The 21,547-nt window shown below is 36.1% G+C and overlaps 1 protein-coding gene across 4 annotated transcripts in view; it reads left to right on the top strand.

Moving 5' to 3' along the window:
* The window catches only part of LOC149784463 (retinol dehydrogenase 11-like), a 57,037-nt gene that overhangs the window by 2,573 nt on the left and 32,917 nt on the right, over window positions 1-21,547 (top strand). For 3 of the 4 annotated variants that reach the window (XM_089932545.1, XM_089932546.1, XM_089932544.1), the window contains exons 2-4: window positions 1,820-2,005; window positions 11,598-11,714; window positions 15,064-15,168. In XM_089932545.1, coding sequence (XP_089788671.1) covers window positions 1,820-2,005; window positions 11,598-11,714; window positions 15,064-15,168 — 408 coding nt within the window. The remainder of the gene's footprint in view (window positions 1-1,819; window positions 2,006-11,597; window positions 11,715-15,063; window positions 15,169-21,547) is intronic. The other variant, XM_089932547.1, reaches the window with a different exon arrangement.

Genomic DNA, 21,547 nt, shown 5'->3' with positions numbered 1-21,547 from the left:
TATGTGTTGCAAATAGTGTAAATCAACATGGCCTTCATTCTGACATCTGTTCCCGCTAACAAAATGGAACAGAAACTTGCCTGAGAGAACTAAAACACTGTATCTGTGACCACCTGTGACAGGGTAGTGGCACTGGGCTTGTCAGGGAGAATGGGCCCACAACCATGAGCATGAAAGTACATGTCGACCACAGACTGTTTAAAGTTAAACAGGTCCAGGTGTTCCAGCAAAAAGTAATAAATTGTGTACAACATTTGTAAGTCGGCACTTCTCAGTTGTGAAAGCCACCGCTATCGTCTTTACAAATATGGTAATCATGTGATCTAATTCTTGCATAACATCATTGGACATTATCAGATGACAAACTGGTAAACCGATTTGTAACAGTGATTATATCAGTTTTAAGAAGATACAGATTCTATTCAAGAACATGAGGTACAGCCATTTTTGGAAACAGTGATTTTATTGGATTCATTTATTTAAGATAGTGTGCTCTCCAGCAGTCCTAACATTTTCCTGAAATCAGCTAGTGATACAATATGATGCTGAACTAATAACTAGTCAACCAGTGTATGTACGATAAGCACACACTATGCAGGGGAAAAAAAGAAAATTTTGAATACCACAGTAGCTTAGAACCACAATATTATTGGAAGTAACTGAAATGAAAAACCCACTCATTTTACAAGTTGAATGTTGACAGCCTGCCATCAAAGATGCACATAACTTATTTTACAAGTTGAATGTTGACGGCCTGCCATCAAAGATGCACATCACTCATTTTACAAGTTGAATGTTGACAGCCTGCCTTCTGAGATGCACATCACTCATTTTACAAGTTGAATGTTGATGGCCTGCCATCAAAGATGCACATCACTCATTTTACAAGTTGATGTTTACAGCCTGCTATCAAAGATGCACATCACTCATTTTACAAGTTGAATGTTGACGGCCTGCCATCAGATATGCACATCACTCATTTTACAAGTTTAATGTTGACAGCCTGCCATCAAGGATACACATCAACATTTTGCATTTACTGTTTATTATTGGTTGATATTGTACCACAAACTATAAGCATTATTACTATCAGTACTATAGAAGATCTTTGCGATGTGAGAAAGAATAACAAAACTAAAGCTCTCTAATCCATGTTTTGAGGAATATCATTAAAAAAATTACCTTTCATTGAGTACCTTGTAACTCAAGTTGTTTACACTTTTGTGCAAGTACTGTTGAAATCTTGATTGTTGGACAGTAATATAATTCCCACATTGGTCAGATTAGAAAGACTCAGATGCTACTTTTGTAGGACAGAAGTACTGTTAAAGTCATCTGCAACAGTTTATTGATAGGATTGCAAATTTATGATTATATTATTTGTCTATATTGTTGTAGTAATGTCAGGCATTGGTTAAATAGTATTTGTTTCACAGCGCTTTGCAAATTCCACATGTCATTGTCTTGTATGCTTATGACTTACATAACTGAATTTTTAGGCTGATATAGTTGCCCCATGGTTTATGAAAACTCTAATAAATGGATATCTGTCATTATATCCACATGGGGCAAAAAAGGCAAATATGTGGTTTCCTATTGCACTAGCATTAAAATTAGGGTAGGTAGATGGATATTTTTAAATATTATATATATAAGTTTGATGTGATTCTTTGTGTACATATGTTTGCATATTTTAGTTGTTTTTGTGAGACTGCTGGGATAAAAATACATTATTTCATGTCAACTGATTTATCAGGTAGCAAAAATGTATCTTTCACAATTTCTCACATTGCAAAAAAAATATTTTTGTTGTCTTCAGATATTCCAGGAAAGATGGAGTTGAATGTTGGTGGTGTGACACTTGCTCTGTGTCCATTCCTGACATTGGTATTTCTGCCCCTAATCATCCTACTTCTTCTGCTTTATGTGTTTAGAGAACTATTGGGAAGTTGTCCCCCATGTCAAAGTAACAGACGACTTGATGGAAAAACAGTTATCATAACAGGTATGTAAGTGACTACAAAATACCATATTATTAAATAAATTTCTAGCAACTAGCTGATACCCATAAAAACAACAGATCTAAACTGTGTGAAAACCAGGTTAGCTCATGTGGCCAATAGCAAAGTAAACTTATGCTTTGCCCTTGCATCCATCATGCATTGCATGTGTGATCCATCATCTATCCATCTGGCAACAACTTCTTGTGAACATGGTTCTTAATCTTTTTTGGGCTGCAATGCTGATTAGGTTGGTTTAGTTAGCTTTGCCATCCATCAAATATTATTAAGAAAACCACTTTGACATGAAATTTCAGATTATTGAGGTTGATCTCTGCAACCAACTCGAAATTGAATGTGACCTAGTTTTGGTTCACAACGTATGGACTAAGAACCACTGCTCTCGAGGATTCATTTCTGTTCACATTTCGATATGTACGTTTATGTCATCAAGATCTGAGATGACTTTGATTATGATCTGTATCATGCATAGTGAAGAAGTGATTGGTTGACATGGATTTAGCTTCAGATTAGTTGATATTGTTAAAGGTCATATTTCTGATCTGATTTTGACCGGATTATTTGTTTATACTTATGCAGTTACGATTTATCTTGCATATGAATGCCTTAGCCCATGTGTGTGAACTACATTTTTAAAGTAGCTTTAACAATTTTCAGTTATATCATTACAATGTCTGCAGTGTGGCAGTTTATAGTGATGTCTAGCACTGGGGCATCATGTAGCATGATGCCCCACCCAGTCACATTATCCTGACACGAGGCTGACCAGTCCTAACACTATCCTCTTAATGCTGAGTGCCTAGCAAGACAACTGTTTGTACCATTTTTATAAGTCTTTGGTATGACTCAACCTGGGTTTGAACCTGCTTCCTCTCGTATCAGAGGTGGATGCTCGAACCACCTAAGCCTGTGAACACACTAGAGGGCTCATTTCTGATCTGCATTTTTTTCAGATTTGGTATGCTAGATTAATGTTTATAGTACTTTAGTACTGTCAGGAGATTCAGTCCATATAATTTCAAATTGAAACCAGGTGTACACATAGTACAGTGCAGGGGTCTTACACATGCCAGGTGTACACATAGTACAGTGCAGGGGTCTTACACACCCTGCCTATAAATCATTAAAATAAATTCATACACAACTATGTAATATCATACTTTGACTGGAAAAGAAGTTGCATCCACAGGAGTTTGATGTTTTGTGCATGAAAATTTACTAAAATGTTAAGAAAAAGATTAAATACAGTTAAATGTGGCCTAATGGTTACATGAATTACGCGGTCACCTGGCCATTTTAATTTCACCCGCGGAAAATTTCCAGTATAAATGTCACGTAATCATTGGTCACCTGTCTTCTGTTATCAGTGGCCATGTGTTTCTTAACCAGGCAATGGCTACACACTTCTTTCCATGGTCAGTAGCTATGTCTTTCTTAACCAAGCAGTAGTTACACCCTGCCTTTCATGGTTAGTGACTGTGTTTCTTACCCAAGCAGTGGTCACACCCTGCCTTCTATGGCTAATGACTGTGTTTCTTAACCAAGCAGTGGTTACACCCTGCCTTCCATGGTTAGTGACTGTGTTTCTTAACCAAGCAGTGGTTACACCCTGCCTTCAATGGTTAGTGACTGTTTCTTAACCAAGCAGTGGTTACACCCTGCCTTCCATGGTTAGTGACTGTGTTTCTTAACCAAGCAGTGGTTACACCCTGCCTTCCATGGTTAGTGACTGTTTCTTAACCAAGCAGTGGTTACACCCTGCCTTCCATGGTTAATGACTGTTTCTTAACCAAGCAGTGGTTACACCCTGCCTTCCATGGTTAGTGACTGTGTTTCTTAACCAAGCAGTGGTTAAACCCTGCCTTCCATGGTTAGTGACTGTTTCTTAACCAATAAGTGGTTACACCCTGCCTTCGATGGTTAGTGACTGTTTCTTAACCAAGTAGTGGTTAGACCCTGCCTACTATGGTTAGTGACTGTTTCTTAACCAAGCAGTGGTTACACCCTGCCTTTTATGGTCAATGGCTATGTGTTTTTATTAACCAAACAGTGGTTTCACCCTACTTTCTGCAGTCACTGGAGCACATCAGAAATGACTTTTCCAAGTATGAAAATTAAACATCTTTTGTTTGCTGAGCAAGGCATGGTATATAGAAAGGTAAAATATTACATGAATCGATAGGAACCTTCTTTTCATTTCCTCAAGGGTCTCTCATAAATCTGGCTGTCTTTTGCTCTTGGTGAGTTTGAGGAACTGCTTTTTACAGCAGTTGTTTGAAGTGTGAACACCTGTTTTCATGGCAGATTTCACCAGCTGGCCAAACAAAATGTTAGTCCTCTGTTTCCCAATCATAGGTAAAGTTTGGATGCATATTAATGGACTTTGCTAAAATTGATCAGAACTTCATCACATGTGACAATGATAAGAGAATCAGTGATGATGTAATGTACATGAAGGAATAGAGTGAGATCTTGTGTGGTTGTAATGTACATGAGGGACTAGAGTGAGGATTTTGTGTGGAATTATTTTAAACATTTTTATTTTTGTATTTGCTGGATAGCTGCAGTCAATATTGTGATAGCATGCTACTACTGCTAATTATAATACATACATACTTATAATAATGATAATGAATGAAAAATCAAGAACCTTTGTGACACGCTATTTATCTAGAATGTTTCTGGCACTGGATACTCTTAATGGTGTAGAGCTAGGACTCATGTAGAAAGGTTCATTATTATTATTAGGCATCTTGAAATAACGTTGTGATAGTTTACGGTAGGAGCAAGAACATTGCTTTTTTGTCACAATTTCAGCTTTTGAGAAATTCATCTGTTGATTATAACCCACATGGTCAACAAAGACTGATTTTGAAATACCAAGACTAATAGAATTTTATGCTTTTGCTTTTGGTATAATTTGTAAAACATCCCATTCAATATTCTGTCATTTTGTCATGTCTCAGCCATGAGAGCTGCTACCATTGAAAGTTCTTGACTTCTTCAAATGAAAATTTTCATCTCAGTTTTGTCTCATTCTCTTGTTCATTTTGGTTAATGCTATCAGTGATAACTCTGGCAAAAATAATAGTGATGTGTATTTTGTTGTCGGTTGTTAAATATTTAATCAGCATCAATTTATGCTGTCCATTTTATTTCATTGACTGTTTTTAATATTAAACTAGCACTTAACATTGAAACATGGAGATTAGTTATTTGATTGATCTTTCCTTTTCTATTGTCCTCTATAACATTACTTTTATTTGAAACCAACCAGCAGTGGTATTTATTATATCAATACCAACAATGTAAAGGGAATGTTTCTTACTGTAGCAATACCAACAATGTAAAGGGAATGTTTCTTACTGTAGCAATACCAACAATGTAAAGGGAATGTTTCTTACTGTTGCAATACCAACAATGTAAAGGGAATGTTTCTTACTGTAGCAATACCAACAATGTAAAGGGAATGTTTCTTACTGTAGCAATACCAACAATGTATAGGGAATGTTTCTTATTATATCAATACCAACAATGTAAAGGGAATGTTTGATACTGTATCAGTACCAACAATGTAAAGGGAATGTTTGATACTATATCAATACCAACAATGTAAAGGGAATGTTTCTTTCTGTAGCAGTACCAACAATGTAAAGGGAATGTTTCTTTCTATAGCAATACCAACAATGTATAGGGAATGTTTCTTATTATATCAATACCAACAATGTAAAGGGAATGTTTGATACTATATCAGTACCAACAATGTAAAGGGAATGTTTGATACTATATCAATACCAACAATGTAAAGGGAATGTTTCTTTCTGTAGCAGTACCAACAATGTAAAGGGAATGTTTCTTTCTATAGCAATACCAACAATGTATAGGGAATGTTTCTTATTATATCAATACCAACAATGTAAAGGGAATGTTTGATACTATATCAGTACCAACAATGTAAAGGGAATGTTTGATACTATATCAATACCAACAATGTAAAGGGAATGTTTCTTACTGTAGCAATACCAACAATGTAAAGGGAATGTTTCTTACTATAGTAATACCAACAATGTAAAGGGAATGTTTCTTACTGTAGCAATACCAACAATGTAAAGGGAATGTTTCTTACTATAGTAATACCAACAATGTAAAGGGAATGTTTCTTACTGTAGCAATACCAACAATGTAAAGGGAATGTTTCTTTCTGTAGCAATACCAACAATGTAAAGGGAATGTTTCTTACTATAGTAATACCAACAATGTAAAGGGAATGTTTCTTACTGTAGCAATACCAACAATGTAAAGGGAATGTTTCTTACTATAGTAATACCAACAATGTAAAGGGAATGTTTCTTTCTGTAGCAATACCAACAATGTAAAGGGAATGTTTCTTACTGTAGCAATACCAACAATGTATAGGGAATGTTTCTTATTATATCAATACCGACAATGTAAAGGGAATGTTTGATACTATATCAGTACCAACAATGTAAAGGGAATGTTTGATACTATATCAATACCAACAATGTAAAGGGAATGTTTCTTTCTGTAGCAGTACCAACAATGTAAAGGGAATGTTTCTTTCTATAGCAATACCAACAATGTATAGGGAATGTTTCTTATTATATCAATACCAACAATGTAAAGGGAATGTTTGATACTATATCAGTACCAACAATGTAAAGGGAATGTTTGATACTATATCAATACCAACAATGTAAAGGGAATGTTTCTTACTGTAGCAATACCAACAATGTAAAGGGAATGTTTCTTACTATAGTAATACCAACAATGTAAAGGGAATGTTTGATACTATATCAATACCAACAATGTAAAGGGAATGTTTCTTTCTGTAGCAGTACCAACAATGTAAAGGGAATGTTTCTTTCTATAGCAATACCAACAATGTATAGGGAATGTTTCTTTCTGTAGCAATACCAACAATGTATAGGGAATGTTTCTTTCTATAGCAATACCAACAATGTAAAGGGAATGTTTGATACTATATCAATACCAACAATGTAAAGGGAATGTTTCTTACTGTAGCAATACCAACAATGTTAAGGGAATGTTTCTTTCTGTAGCAGTACCAACAATGTAAAGGGAATGTTTCTTACTATAGTAATACCAACAATGTAAAGGGAATGTTTGATACTATATCAATACCAACAATGTAAAGGGAATGTTTCTTTCTGTAGCAATACCAACAATGTAAAGGGAATGTTTCTTACTGTAGCAATACCAACAATGTATAGGGAATGTTTCTTATTATATCAATACCAACAATGTAAAGGGAATGTTTGATACTATATCAGTACCAACAATGTAAAGGGAATGTTTGATACTATATCAATACCAACAAGGTAAAGGGAATGTTTCTTTCTGTAGCAGTACCAACAATGTAAAGGGAATGTTTCTTTCTATAGCAATACCAACAATGTATAGGGAATGTTTCTTATTATATCAATACCAACAATGTAAAGGGAATGTTTGATACTATATCAGTACCAACAATGTAAAGGGAATGTTTGATACTATATCAATACCAACAATGTAAAGGGAATGTTTCTTACTGTAGCAATACCAACAATGTAAAGGGAATGTTTCTTACTATAGTAATACCAACAATGTAAAGGGAATGTTTCTTACTGTAGCAATACCAACAATGTAAAGGGAATGTTTCTTACTATAGTAATACCAACAATGTAAAGGGAATGTTTCTTACTGTAGCAATACCAACAATGTAAAGGGAATGTTTCTTTCTGTAGCAATACCAACAATGTAAAGGGAATGTTTCTTACTGTAGCAATACCAACAATGTATAGGGAATGTTTCTTATTATATCAATACCAACAATGTAAAGGGAATGTTTGATACTATATCAGTACCAACAATGTAAAGGGAATGTTTGATACTATATCAATACCAACAATGTAAAGGGAATGTTTCTTTCTGTAGCAGTACCAACAATGTAAAGGGAATGTTTCTTTCTATAGCAATACCAACAATGTATAGGGAATGTTTCTTATTATATCAATACCAACAATGTAAAGGGAATGTTTGATACTATATCAGTACCAACAATGTAAAGGGAATGTTTGATACTATATCAATACCAACAATGTAAAGGGAATGTTTCTTACTGTAGCAATACCAACAATGTAAAGGGAATGTTTCTTACTATAGTAATACCAACAATGTAAAGGGAATGTTTGATACTATATCAATACCAACAATGTAAAGGGAATGTTTCTTTCTGTAGCAGTACCAACAATGTAAAGGGAATGTTTCTTTCTATAGCAATACCAACAATGTATAGGGAATATTTCTTTCTGTAGCAATACCAACAATGTATAGGGAATGTTTCTTTCTATAGCAATACCAACAGTGTAAAGGGAATGTTTGATACTATATCAGTACCAACAATGTAAAGGGAATGTTTCTTACTGTAGCAATACCAACAATGTAAAGGGAATGTTTCTTACTATAGTAATACCAACAATGTAAAGGGAATGTTTGATACTATATCAATACCAACAATGTAAAGGGAATGTTTCTTTCTGTAGCAATACCAACAATGTAAAGGGAATGTTTCTTTCTGTAGCAGTACCAACAATGTAAAGGGAATGTTTCTTTCTGTAGCAATACCAACAATGTATAGGGAATGTTTCTTACTGTAGCAATACCAACAATGTAAAGGGAATGTTTCTTACTATAGCAATAGGGGCCCCGAGTGGCCGAGTGGTCTAAAGCGCTCTCCGTCACGGATCACTGCCATCTCACCTCTGTCTGTGTGTGTTCGAGTCTAGGGCTCAGCCAATGTGGATATGTGAGAAAGCTTGCCGGTAGCTTCTTGTGGGTCGGTGGTTCTTTCCGGGGTTTTCCCGGGTTCTTCCTCCACCATTAATACTGGCCGCCATGTATAGCCTATCTTGTGCTGAAAAATGGCGTTAAACCCTATAACAACAACAACAACAACAACAACAACTATAGCAATACCAAGAATATAAAGGGAATGTTTCTTACTATATCAATACCAACAATGTAAAGGGAATATTTCTTTCTGTAGCAATACCAACAATGTATAGGGAATGTTTCTTACTATAGTAATACCAACAACGTAAAGGGAATGTTTGATACTATATCAATACCAACAATGTAAAGGGAATGTTTCTTTCTGTAGCAATACCAACAATGTAAAGGGAATGTTTCTTTCTGTAGCAGTACCAACAATGTAAAGGGAATGTTTCTTTCTGTAGCAATACCAACAATGTATAGGGAATGTTTCTTACTGTAGCAATACCAACAATGTAAAGGGAATGTTTCTTACTATAGCAATAGGGGCCCCGAGTGGCCGAGTGGTCTAAAGCGCTCTCCGTCACGGATCACTGCCATCTCACCTCTGTCTGTGTGTGTTCGAGTCTAGGGCTCAGCCAATGTGGATATGTGAGAAAGCTTGCCGGTAGCTTCTTGTGGGTCGGTGGTTCTTTCCGGGGTTTTCCCGGGTTCTTCCTCCACCATTAATACTGGCCGCCATGTATAGCCTATCTTGTGCTGAAAAATGGCGTTAAACCCTATAACAACAACAACAACAACAACAACTATAGCAATACCAAGAATGTAAAGGGAATGTTTCTTACTATATCAATACCAACAATGTAAAGGGAATATTTCTTTCTGTAGCAATACCAACAATGTATAGGGAATGTTTCTTACTATAGTAATACCAACAATGTAAAGGGAATGTTTGATACTATATCAATACCAACAATGTAAAGGGAATGTTTCTTTCTGTAGCAATACCAACAATGTAAAGGGAATGTTTCTTTCTGTAGCAGTACCAACAATGTAAAGGGAATGTTTCTTTCTGTAGCAATACCAACAATGTATAGGGAATGTTTCTTACTGTAGCAATACCAACAATGTAAAGGGAATGTTTCTTACTATAGCAATAGGGGCCCCGAGTGGCCGAGTGGTCTAAAGCGCTCTCCGTCACGGATCACTGCCATCTCACCTCTGTCTGTGTGTGTTCGAGTCTAGGGCTCAGCCAATGTGGATATGTGAGAAAGCTTGCCGGTAGCTTCTTGTGGGTCGGTGGTTCTTTCCGGGGTTTTCCCGGGTTCTTCCTCCACCATTAATACTGGCCGCCATGTATAGCCTATCTTGTGCTGAAAAATGGCATTAAACCCTATAACAACAACAACAACAACAACAACAACTATAGCAATACCAAGAATGTAAAGGGAATGTTTCTTACTATATCAATACCAACAATGTAAAGGGAATATTTCTTTCTGTAGCAATACCAACAATGTAAAGGGAATGTTTCTTTCTATAGCAATACCAACAATGTAAAGGGAATCTTTGATACTGTAGCAGTACCAACAATGTAAAGGGAATGTTTGATACTATATCAGTACCAGCAATGTAAAGGGAATGTTTCTTACTATATCAATACCAACAATGTAAACGGAATGTTTCTTACTATATCAATACCAACAATGTAAAGGGAATGTTTCTTTCTGTAGCAGTACCAACAATGTAAAGGGAATGTTTCTTTCTATAGCAGTACCAACAATGTAAACGGAATGTTTCTTACTATATCAATACCAACAATGTAAAGGGAATGTTTCTTACTATACCAATACCAACAATGTAAAGGGAATGTTTGATACTATATCAGTACCAACAATGTAAAGGGAATGTTTCTTTCTGTAGCAGTACCAACAATGTAAAGGGAATGTTTCTTTCTATAGCAATACCAACAATGTAAAGGGAATGTTTCTTACTATAGCAATACCAACAATGTAAAGGGAATGTTTGATACTATATCAATACCATCAGTGTAAAGGGAATGTTTCTTACTATAGCAATACCAACAATGTAAAGGGAATGTTTCTTACTATAGCAATACCAACAATGTAAAGGGAATGTTTCTTACTATAGCAATACCAACAATGTAAAGGGAATGTTTCTTACTGTAGCAATACCAACAATGTAAAAGGAATGTTTGATACTATAGCAATATTAACAATGTTAAGGGAATGTTTCTTACTATAGGAATACCAACAATGTAAAGGGAATGTTTCTTACTATAGCAATACCAACAATGTAAAAGGAATGTTTGATACTATAGCAATACCAACAATGTAAAGGGAATGTTTCTTACTATAAATTGTTATTATTGTTATTATTATTATTAAAATGTTTATCAGCACTGTTCCATTTAGAAGTATAAAAAAGTCAATTCACATTTGTTATACATGTTGCAGTAGTCATTCTCTAAGAGATATGTATAAACATGATTCAGAATGCATTACAAATGGAACTATTGGCACAAAAGATTTACTTCAAGAACTCTCAGATCTAGCATATTGCACAAGTATTATCAGTACAAACTGAATTTTCAAGTGTAGTTAGTGTTACATGTATAATAGGCAGAATTTCAATTTTATATGTATGTGGCATTTTATAACAAACAAATGCTTGTTAAATTTTCTCCCCAAAAATTTTGCTCATTGGTTTTCTGCTTTAAAATATCTAAAAATATGCTAAGATGTGATATCTTTTCCTTATCAGGAGGTAATACTGGTATAGGCAAAGAAACAGCCATTGATTTGGCCAGGCGTGGAGCTAGAGTCATACTGGGATGTAGAAGTGCAGAGAGAGCAGCATTAGCTGTCAGAGATATCATTGGTATGTCAGTTTCCTTAGTGATATCATTGGTATGTCAGTTTCCTTAGAGATATCATTGGTATGTCAGTTTCCTTAGAGATATCATGATATGTCAGTTTCCTTAGAGATATCATTGGTATGTCATTTCCTTAGAGATATCATTGGTATGTCAGTTTCCTTAGAGATTTGAAATTATAGATATGGCCTGCATATATTTACTTACATATCTGAATGGGTTATACAGTAGTCCCCCTCTTATAAGGCCACCCCTAATGCAGCAGGGAAGTGGCCTTATAATGCGGGTGGCCTTTCTAGAGGGGGATGACAAATGCGAATAGTAAATACATATGAAAAAAGTCACAAGTACATCTAATTTTAAATATTTAATATTTTAATTAAAAAATCACATGCATGATGTGAAATAAATGTAAAACAAACTTTGTCATCATTTGCAAAAGAATGCTATGAATAACCATTGATACAGTTTTAAAACTGTCTTTATGATTATATTACAGTTCACATCACGTCACTTTATTGGTAACAGTCCAAAAAACAAACCAGTCTCATCACATTAAAAATATCCTTGCTGTCATATCCCCTGCATATATCGTTTAGTCTTTTGTTCCAATCTTCGACAACTTCATTATTAACATCAGCTGATTCACCGCTAGTTACAGAACACTTGATATTGTGTTGCACTTGAAATCTGTGCAACCATCCGTTACTTGCGGTAAAGTCGTCATATCCCAGTTCAACTGACAAAATTTTTGCTTTTTCTTGTCTTTCAAATCAGGATACAAACGTCTCCTGGTTCAAACAATCTTCCTTTCTCCGTCCATTTCACCTTTCCACTTCTGCAGAATTGTTTCATTATTTTTCACGATATTGTTTATCTGAGTCTTCCTGACATTAGTTTTCTGCAAGGATCACGTTCTCCTCTAAACTGAGAATTTTTATTTTCCTCAATGACATGTTGATCTTTTTGCAGTAAGTTATTCATGTTGCCAACTACAATACTGATAAAACAATTTTGTATGCATCTAAACAAGTTGCCGTGTTTTTAAAGGAAGTGATCTTGTCACGTGATTCGTTAGTCGCAGTCTGGTACCCTATTGTTTTTATACGTTTCTTTAAACTAGGTGAGAGAAGCCAAAATGGCTTCAATATGTACCATTAACATCACGCAGATTTGACCTCGCGGCTGCTAGGATTCGTAATTTTGACAATTATTATCAGTAGTAATAGCCACTGATTACCAAAGTGAACAAGCTCAACATCTTACTAAGGGAAGCCATAAAGGCTATTAAACCATTTTTGTGCTGACTTTGCTATTGTACATCGATACTGCCACTTCTCAGCTGTTACTACTGTTAGATAATTGTATTCTTAACAATTATCAGAGTGACTAAACCAGACATCTTATGATAACACAGCAGTAAGGCTAATTGGATTACATGTACGTACCCTTTTGTATGGATTAAAATTTGAGTCTTTCTTGGTTTTTATGGAATAAATTTGGCTTCTCGTGAGGCGTAAATGATATAATATTAACCTTAGAGGTAAATGTACTTTACTCAACACTTCTTTCAGTAACGAAAACCTGACATTGGGAAACAGAAATCGGATTACTTAACACACGTTATGAATACAATACTGGTTCTGGATACATATTCAAATAAAATGCGGCCGCTTGTGAGGGGTAAATTTTATGATTTTGCACTAATGTGCTGGCCACTGGTCACGTTAGCCGGGTGGCCTTTCGCGAGGGGTACTTTTGAACACAAACTCGTCGGTGCCAACAGATTCTGGCCATAAGGAGCGGGTGGCCGCTGGTCGGGGGGCCGTTCAAGAGGGGGACTACTGTAGTGATAATTATGTTTACTTTCATATCAGAATGGGTTATACTTTAACAAAGTACCAAATATTAGTAACTGTGATATGTAACTTGTTTTATTTAGCGTGTTAATGGCAATCATCTAGAAAAGCTATGTCATTGTCTGGCATCTGACTCTCCATTAGTAGTTGTTTATTTTCACTACTCCTCCTTAACTAGTTGTGGGAATGTCATGAAATTTCGCATGCAGTTTTAACCTGGAGTCTAATTGGCCATATATGAAAATGATGCCGCTCAAATATCCAGTGTGAAAAATATTCTTGTGACACGTAAATGGTCCTAAATGAAAATGATGCCACTCTGATGTCCAACATGACTGCCATGGTGACCATCTAGAAAGTTTTTGTTATCACTATGCCTACAGCACAGATGGTCAGATTGCATGAAAAGACTTAACTACTCTTACAACATGTAAATGGGCCTAGACAAAAACAGGCAGGCTGTTCTGATTTGCTGGAAGATCCTGTTATTACTATTCCTCCTAAATGTATTATTTTAGCGAAAAGACATTAATGACATTTTTATGATCTGTATAAATAATTATGGCAATCTAACAGCCACAGTGGCTGTCATGGTGGCCATTTTGAAATAGGTGTAGCTTCTCCTTCTGACCTGATGCACCGATGGTCAGATCAACATGGGTTTTCACTGACACTTTTCATGATTTATATTTTTTTCCTGAATGAAAAGAGTGCAGATCTTATCTCCCACCACCACAGGGGCCATCATGGAAATCTTGTCATGAGTACTCCTCCAAAAATGGATAAATAGCTATAACAATTTCTTTTTCCTACTTGCCTACAAGACAAGTAAAAACAAATTTTACTTGCCCAGCAAAACATACCAACTTGCCAGACATGTGTATAATGGCATTTTATTAAATACATAAAAACATATCAGCTTGCCAGACATGTGTATAATGGCATTTTATTAAATACTTGAAAACATATTGACTTGCCAGACATGTGCATAATGGCATTTTATTAAATACATGAAAACATATCGACTTGCCAGACATGTGTATAATGGCATTTTATTAAATACATGAAAACATATCAACTTGCCAGACATGTTTATAATGGCATTTTATTAAATACATGAAAACATATCAGCTTGCCAGACATGTGTATAATGGCATTTTATTAAATACATGAAAAACACCATTATCGTTATATTGCCTCATTTTCTAAAATGTGACAATTTCAGATTTGGGAGTACTTTTTCTTTGGGTAAATTTTGCAAGGTATCAGCTGGAGGAACCAAATTAGGGATTTTAGTCTTTGATGTTGAAAAAGGGTAACAAGCAAGAGCACTGTATTAATTACTGTGTCCTTAGTAGAAACCCCTGATATTTGCCCTTTTTGATGGTGGCAGTGGTTATTATTATTGTTATTATTATTGTTATTATTACTGTTTTGATTTTATTAGCATGATCTTTCAACTGACTTATAATGTTTGTTTGTTATTATAAAACAGACCGGGGCCCCGAATGGCCGAGCGGTCTAAAGCGCTCACTGTTCCGGATCACTGCCATCTCACCTCTGTCTGCGTGGGTTCGAGTCCAAGGCTCGGCTTGCGTGGGTACGTGGGTAAGCCTGCCAGTATCTTCTCGTGGGTCGGTTGTTCTTCCCTGGGTTTTCCAGGGTTCTTCCTCAACCAGTTATACTGGTCGCTATGCATAGCCTATCTTGTGCTGAAAAATGGCGTTAAACCCTAGAACAACAATAAAACAGACCAAGTTGGGGAGGGGGAACATTTTCTCACAATCATTAGGACATTTATTTTCATTACTGTAGAAAAAGTCAGTGAATGGATTATCTGCAATCTGACTGAAAGTTCATTCAGATATTACTTTTCTTTCTTCCTTAATTGATTCGTTTGTTGAGTGTAAATCATTAAAATTCATTTATAGAGTAAATCATTAAAATTCATGTGTACAGTGTAAATCATTAAAATTCATGTGTAGAATGTAAATCATTAAAATTCATGTTTTAAGTGTAAATCATTAAAATTCATTTGTAGTGTAAATCATTAAAATTCATGTGTAGAGTGTAAATCATTAAAATTCATTCTGTTCAGTGTAAATCATTAAAATTCATTTGTACAGTGTAAACCATTAAAATTCATTTGTACAGTGTAAATCATTAAAGTTCATGTGTTGAGTGTAAGTCATTAAAGTTCATGTGTAGAGTGTAAATCATTAAAATTCATGTGTAGAGTGTAAATAATTAAAATTCATTTGTAGTGTAAATCATTAAAATTCATTTGTACAGTGTAAATCATTAAATTCATTTGTACAGTGTAGCAGCAGAGAGGGTGAACAGACCACTTAGGGGAATGGTCACCCTTGTGTTTTACCAAAAAAAATAGTGACCACTCATAGAGGTCAATTACCACGTCTACGATTATTGTTTGTCCCAAACAGAACCGTAGACGCCCCTCTCTGCTGCTATCAATATTGGGAATCATCATCTGAATCATGGGAATCTTCATCTGTTTCATCTTCATCTGAATCATGGGAATTTGTTCTATGTTTCAAGTAATATTCAAGTTCTGATGGTGGTTTTTCTATTTTGGGATTTATGTTCTTTCTGTGTTTATAATATATCATCAAACTTCTGTATTCCTCTTCTGCTGATATTAATTAAATTATTATGTTATAATAAAATGATACATCCAGAATCTCATACTGCAAGAACAGCACGAGAACGATTAGAAACAATTAAAAAATTTCTTCCTGTCAGAGACTCATTTAGAAAAAATCTGCAAGCGCAGCAAGAATCAAAAGTTGAGTATGAAGAGGACACTAAAAAACTGTTTAAACCCGTCACTGCAGCTACTGAGAAAGCTTCAGCGGCTGTTGAAAAAACTATATGGGGAGATATTGCGGAGGAAGATGAGAAGAAGAAAAAGGGTATTTTTCCGGTATTAGAACAAACTGCGTTACAGGCTGAAAAAATAGCAAGAAGAACCAAACAAACAAAAAAGATTTTACGAGACCTTCCAACTGGCATAGCCGGGGAAATAGCTGCGGCTCAGCCTCCACCTGTTGAAGAAATTGGACAACCTCGTGCTGAGATAGGTGATATGAAAGATCGTGAATCAACAAAATCAGAAGAAGGGAAAATGATTATGCTGAGCAATAAATTTACTAGTGCGGGTATCAAGTTCATAAAAGAAATTGAGGATATTGATACGTTATCAAAACTTGCAGTAGAAAGTTTTAATAAAAAAGAAAAACTTTTAAGACCTGAACATAGTTCCGCTCGTATTAGTGATCCTGAAATCTGGTATAAATGGATATATCGTATATATTACAATAAAGATAGAGTTTACTCTAGTGATGAGGTATATAATGATTATCGCAGAAAAATAGACATGTATCTTGCACAAAAAGAACCAAAATCTCTCAGAACAATAAGTGAGGAAGAAGAAGAAGTATCACCCTCAAGACTATTTAAGAAAAGATCACCCTTAAGACTATTTAAGAAATCAGAAGAAGAAGGAGCTACTGGCAGTGGTCTGGGAAATAATTTTATTTGTCCTGATAATATCATCAATGACGTATCACGGTTAGAAGTTCTCATAGGAGGAAAACGTGCTGGAAATAATTCACCAGAAATAACCAATGAAGCAGCTGATATTTGTCGGCGACTATTTCAAGGTGGTATCATGGATATTAGCGTTTACCGAGAACTTATTGATGAGCTCGTTGATGACTAGTTGTTAGATAAATGGTAAATAAAATAAGATGATTGTGCATGATAATCATCGTAAACCCACACAGGTTAGAGTGGTAAACTCACGATTACCAATCTATGAAGCAATTTACGGAAATGGACTTGGTGATGTCATTCGGGGATTATTCACGAGGATAGCTCCAAAAGTAGCACCTGTAGCAAAACAATTATCGATGAAGGCTATTGATATTGTTCGTGATAAAGCTCCTGGTGCAATTGTCAATGTTGCTGGTAAGGCGTTCTCGGCGATCAAGGAAAGACTAGCACGATTACTGCGACGAAAACAACAACCACCAGTAAAATTACCAAGTACTGAGGTGATGCCTGCAGATGTCAGTAAAATAATAAATCAGGCTGCAAATCAAAAACTAGCGGCGATATCTGAAGAAGCAGAAAAAAATATAACAGCAAATTTAATAGCAGGAAGCGGTCTTCGTCGACGATGATTATCATTTGGAAAAATGGTAACTATAATAAAAATGTTCAGGCGCGAATCAGACCCAGCATTTGATATGGAGGCACCTGTCCTTAAGTACGAGTCAGTACGTGATTATCAGTTTTATTCTTATGACGCAAGACAACCAAATCATCCGGGGAGAATCGAATTACAGGTTCATGATACAAGTAGATATTTCTTGCCCGCTGAAGCGTTTATTGAAGTAGAAGGTACACTTGTAAAGGATGATGATACGGCATATGGTGCCAATCTGCGTGTTGGTTTTGTCAACAACGGAATTATGGCACTGTTTGATAGCGCCACATACATGATTGATGGAAAAAATATTGAATCAATTCAGAAGGATGTTGATGTTGCTACAACAATAATTGGTCTGGCGAGATATTCGGACGACTTTACAAGATCAGCTGGTCCAACAATGATGTTCGCTAAAGATATCACCGACAACGCCAACCATAATCAGTATATCAAGTTACTCACACCACAAAATACTTCTGTTGCTAATCAGGCAGAAGGTGCCAACCCCGATCGTGAAGCTAGACCAGGTGCTGATTTTGACATCATAAAAGATATTGCCCCGACTTACAACTTAGGGTTTGCAACACGCCGATCAGCGCTGTCAGGAAATGATAGAAATTTTTCGTGTGCAATTCCATTATCACACATCTTTGGATTTTGCAGAAATGTTAGAAAAGTCATCTTTGGAGCTAAACACACAATTGTGCTCGTAAGAAAAGGTAATGATAATGATGCAATCTGGCGAGGTGCTGGTGTTGCTGATGCTGGTAAAGTAAATATATCAAAACTTTCACTATGGATGCCAGTAATGACTCCATCTATTACTGAGGAACAAAAATTACTATCTTTTATGGATCAAGGCGGTAAATCATTGCTATCATGGTTAACAGTAACCACAGATGCTGCTCAAAGCAATATTAATGGTTTATTTACATGGCATATAGCATCACAACAGGGTGTTTCTGCACCACGACATATTTTTATTGCACTACAAGATAATGCTCGGACGAATAATCAACAACGTTCACATATGATATTTGATAACCTTGGAGTTAATGAAGTTTCCTTGCGAATAAATGGACATCAAGAACCAACAGAAAATATACAACTAAATTTTGTTCAAAATCATGTAGCGCGCGCATATCATCGTTTAATGTCATTCATGGGATGTGATCAAAATATAGATACCGGCTTGCAAATATCACAACTATATTTTACAGGTCTATATCCGATTTATTATTTTTCACTAGAACATCTTGATTTATCCAAACAATCTGTTGTTGATATACACTTTCGAGCTCATGTTACTAACCCTCCTCCTGATATAGCTGGTCCACCAGTTGTTCGCGGCACCTACAAAGCGATCGCGGTCATACTTAGCGACAAGGCCATGTTACTTGAAGGTGGTAGTGGTCGAATGAGGGTCGTTGATGCACCGGTGGAAAATCTTTAATCGTGTTATTTAGAAAAACATATTTTATATAAAAATGTCGTATAGTCATGTTAATGTTACTCTGACCCCGGGTCAGGTAAAAAAGCTTCAATCAAAAACCGCCAACAAATGCGGAACTAAAATATCACTAAAACGAGATCATATTAGTGGTGGTCCAAACAAATTATCGTTGACAAATAATCAGATTAAACATTTCAATAAAGCCCTAGAATCAAAAACTGGAGTTCAATTTCATCTTTCTCCGAGCGCCATCAAGGACATGGTTAAAACCGGTGGTATATTCCCACTACTTGCGGCCATTCCAGCATTAATAGCTGCAGCTGCTCCAGCCGTAGCAAAAGCGGCCGCGTTAGGTGCTGTTGGAACAGCCGCTGGAATGGCACTAAAGAAAGCAACAGGGAAGGGATACAAAAAAAAGGGACGCGGTCTAAGATTACCGGGATCTCGTTGGGGAAGAGGCCTAAGGCTTCCGGGGTCATTTCGTTAAACGTTCCATCATCAAATTTTGATTTACTTGATGCTGCTAAAAAATTAAAAATATCTGCCTTTAGAGGTGTTTTTATGCAAGATCAATTACCGAAACAACCAAACAAACTAGAAACAGGTATTATTAATCTTGACAAACGTTCCGGACCCGGTACTCATTGGGTATCATACGCGGTTGATCCGCGTGGAATTGTTTATTTTGATTCGTACGGGTTAGCTCCACCTGTTGAATTTATCAAGTATGTCGCACCACTCCATGCAACAACTAGCGGTTATAAAGTTTGGTATTCAACGCTACCCACACAAACAATGACAGATCCGTCAATATGCGGCCGTGAAGTAATTAATGTACTCGACGCTATATCAAAATCATCCAAGCCGCCACATAAAGTCGTGCACGATTATACAAGCAACCGATATGTTGCGCGTAAAGCATTTTAAACAACGGATCTTATTATAATGGTTGATATTTACGGAAGATCTTCTACTAGTAAGAAAATAAAATCCGACGTTGATCTGTCAAAGTATGCGACTAAAGATGACCTCGCTGATATTATGAACCTTGCTGGAGTTGACCCAGATGAAGTTATTATTTTTCAAGATCGATATGGTAAACTAAAAACCAGCAATATCAAATGGAATGATATAGTCCGGCGAGTACTCGGTGCAGTTACAGATAATATTCCCGTGTTTACTGACAGCGGCAAAATCAGAGATTCAAGTGTATCATTAGCAACAATTAGAAATGAAATTGCAAAAAGTGTTGCTAATCGCGTGAGAAACACCGGTGACACAATGATGGGTGAACTTAGCATGAACGGGAACAAAATAGTAGTTTTAAGAGATCCAACATCTGACGAAGACGCAGCAACAAAAAAATACGTCGATGTCAACTATGGCACCGTAGACGGTAAATTATCCACGTTACGGGCTGAGTATGACGTTCACGCAGGAACTTTTGGAAGATTTCGAAGAAATTTTCAAAAAACCGATGATACCATAGATAAATTCTTCGGTACTCCACGCGCCATTGACATGAAACTCGTTGATATCAAAACTGACCTAGACACGATCAAACAAACACAGCAAGACGTCGTAGCGGGAATTCCTGAGATTGTCAGTAAAACCAATTTGATTAAAATTCCAGCTGCAATAACTCCCGGGCATATTACAAACATCGTATGCACGGTATCATCGGGATTTGCAACATGGTCGCAGCAAAATAATACTATCAAATATACCGCAACAGTCACTGGCGTGTACAGGCTGTCTGTGTTTTCCGCCGCTAAGTTTGAAATATTTACAACGTTTCCATGGCGTCATTCCACAGACAGGTTTTCCGGGGTTGTATCTGTTGTATTAAATATCGGAACCGAAGAAATATTTATTCTGGAAGCAGATGATAAGAAATTAACCGCAACATCCTTCTGGTGGTGTTTGGAATTTGTAGCTGAAACACCTCAATTGGTTACGGCATAAAAATATATATGGACGGTGCACAATACAGATACAATCAAGCGCGTGAATGGCAGGCGACGCTAAAAGATCAAGTTGATCAATATACAGTAAAAGTAAAAAAATATCGACGACGATTGGTTATCGTTGATGTGATTGTTTATTCAGTATCCGCTGTTGTTGCTGGAACCGGTGTAATATTATCAGCGTTGACAACGATGGCACCAGTAGCTGTAACTGTTTGTATTTCAGCAGCAACAACTATTGCAGGTGTGCTTGGTATCATCACAAAAAAAATATGTACTTGTACGAACGAAAAATTATCCCATTACAAAATAAAATTACATACAG

The sequence above is a fragment of the Sinohyriopsis cumingii genome, chromosome 14, assembly GCF_028554795.1.
Source record: "Sinohyriopsis cumingii isolate HCF-2022 chromosome 14, ASM2855479v2, whole genome shotgun sequence".
Taxonomy (NCBI): Eukaryota; Metazoa; Mollusca; class Bivalvia; order Unionida; family Unionidae; genus Sinohyriopsis; species Sinohyriopsis cumingii.
This window is presented reverse-complemented; position numbering and strand designations above follow the sequence as displayed.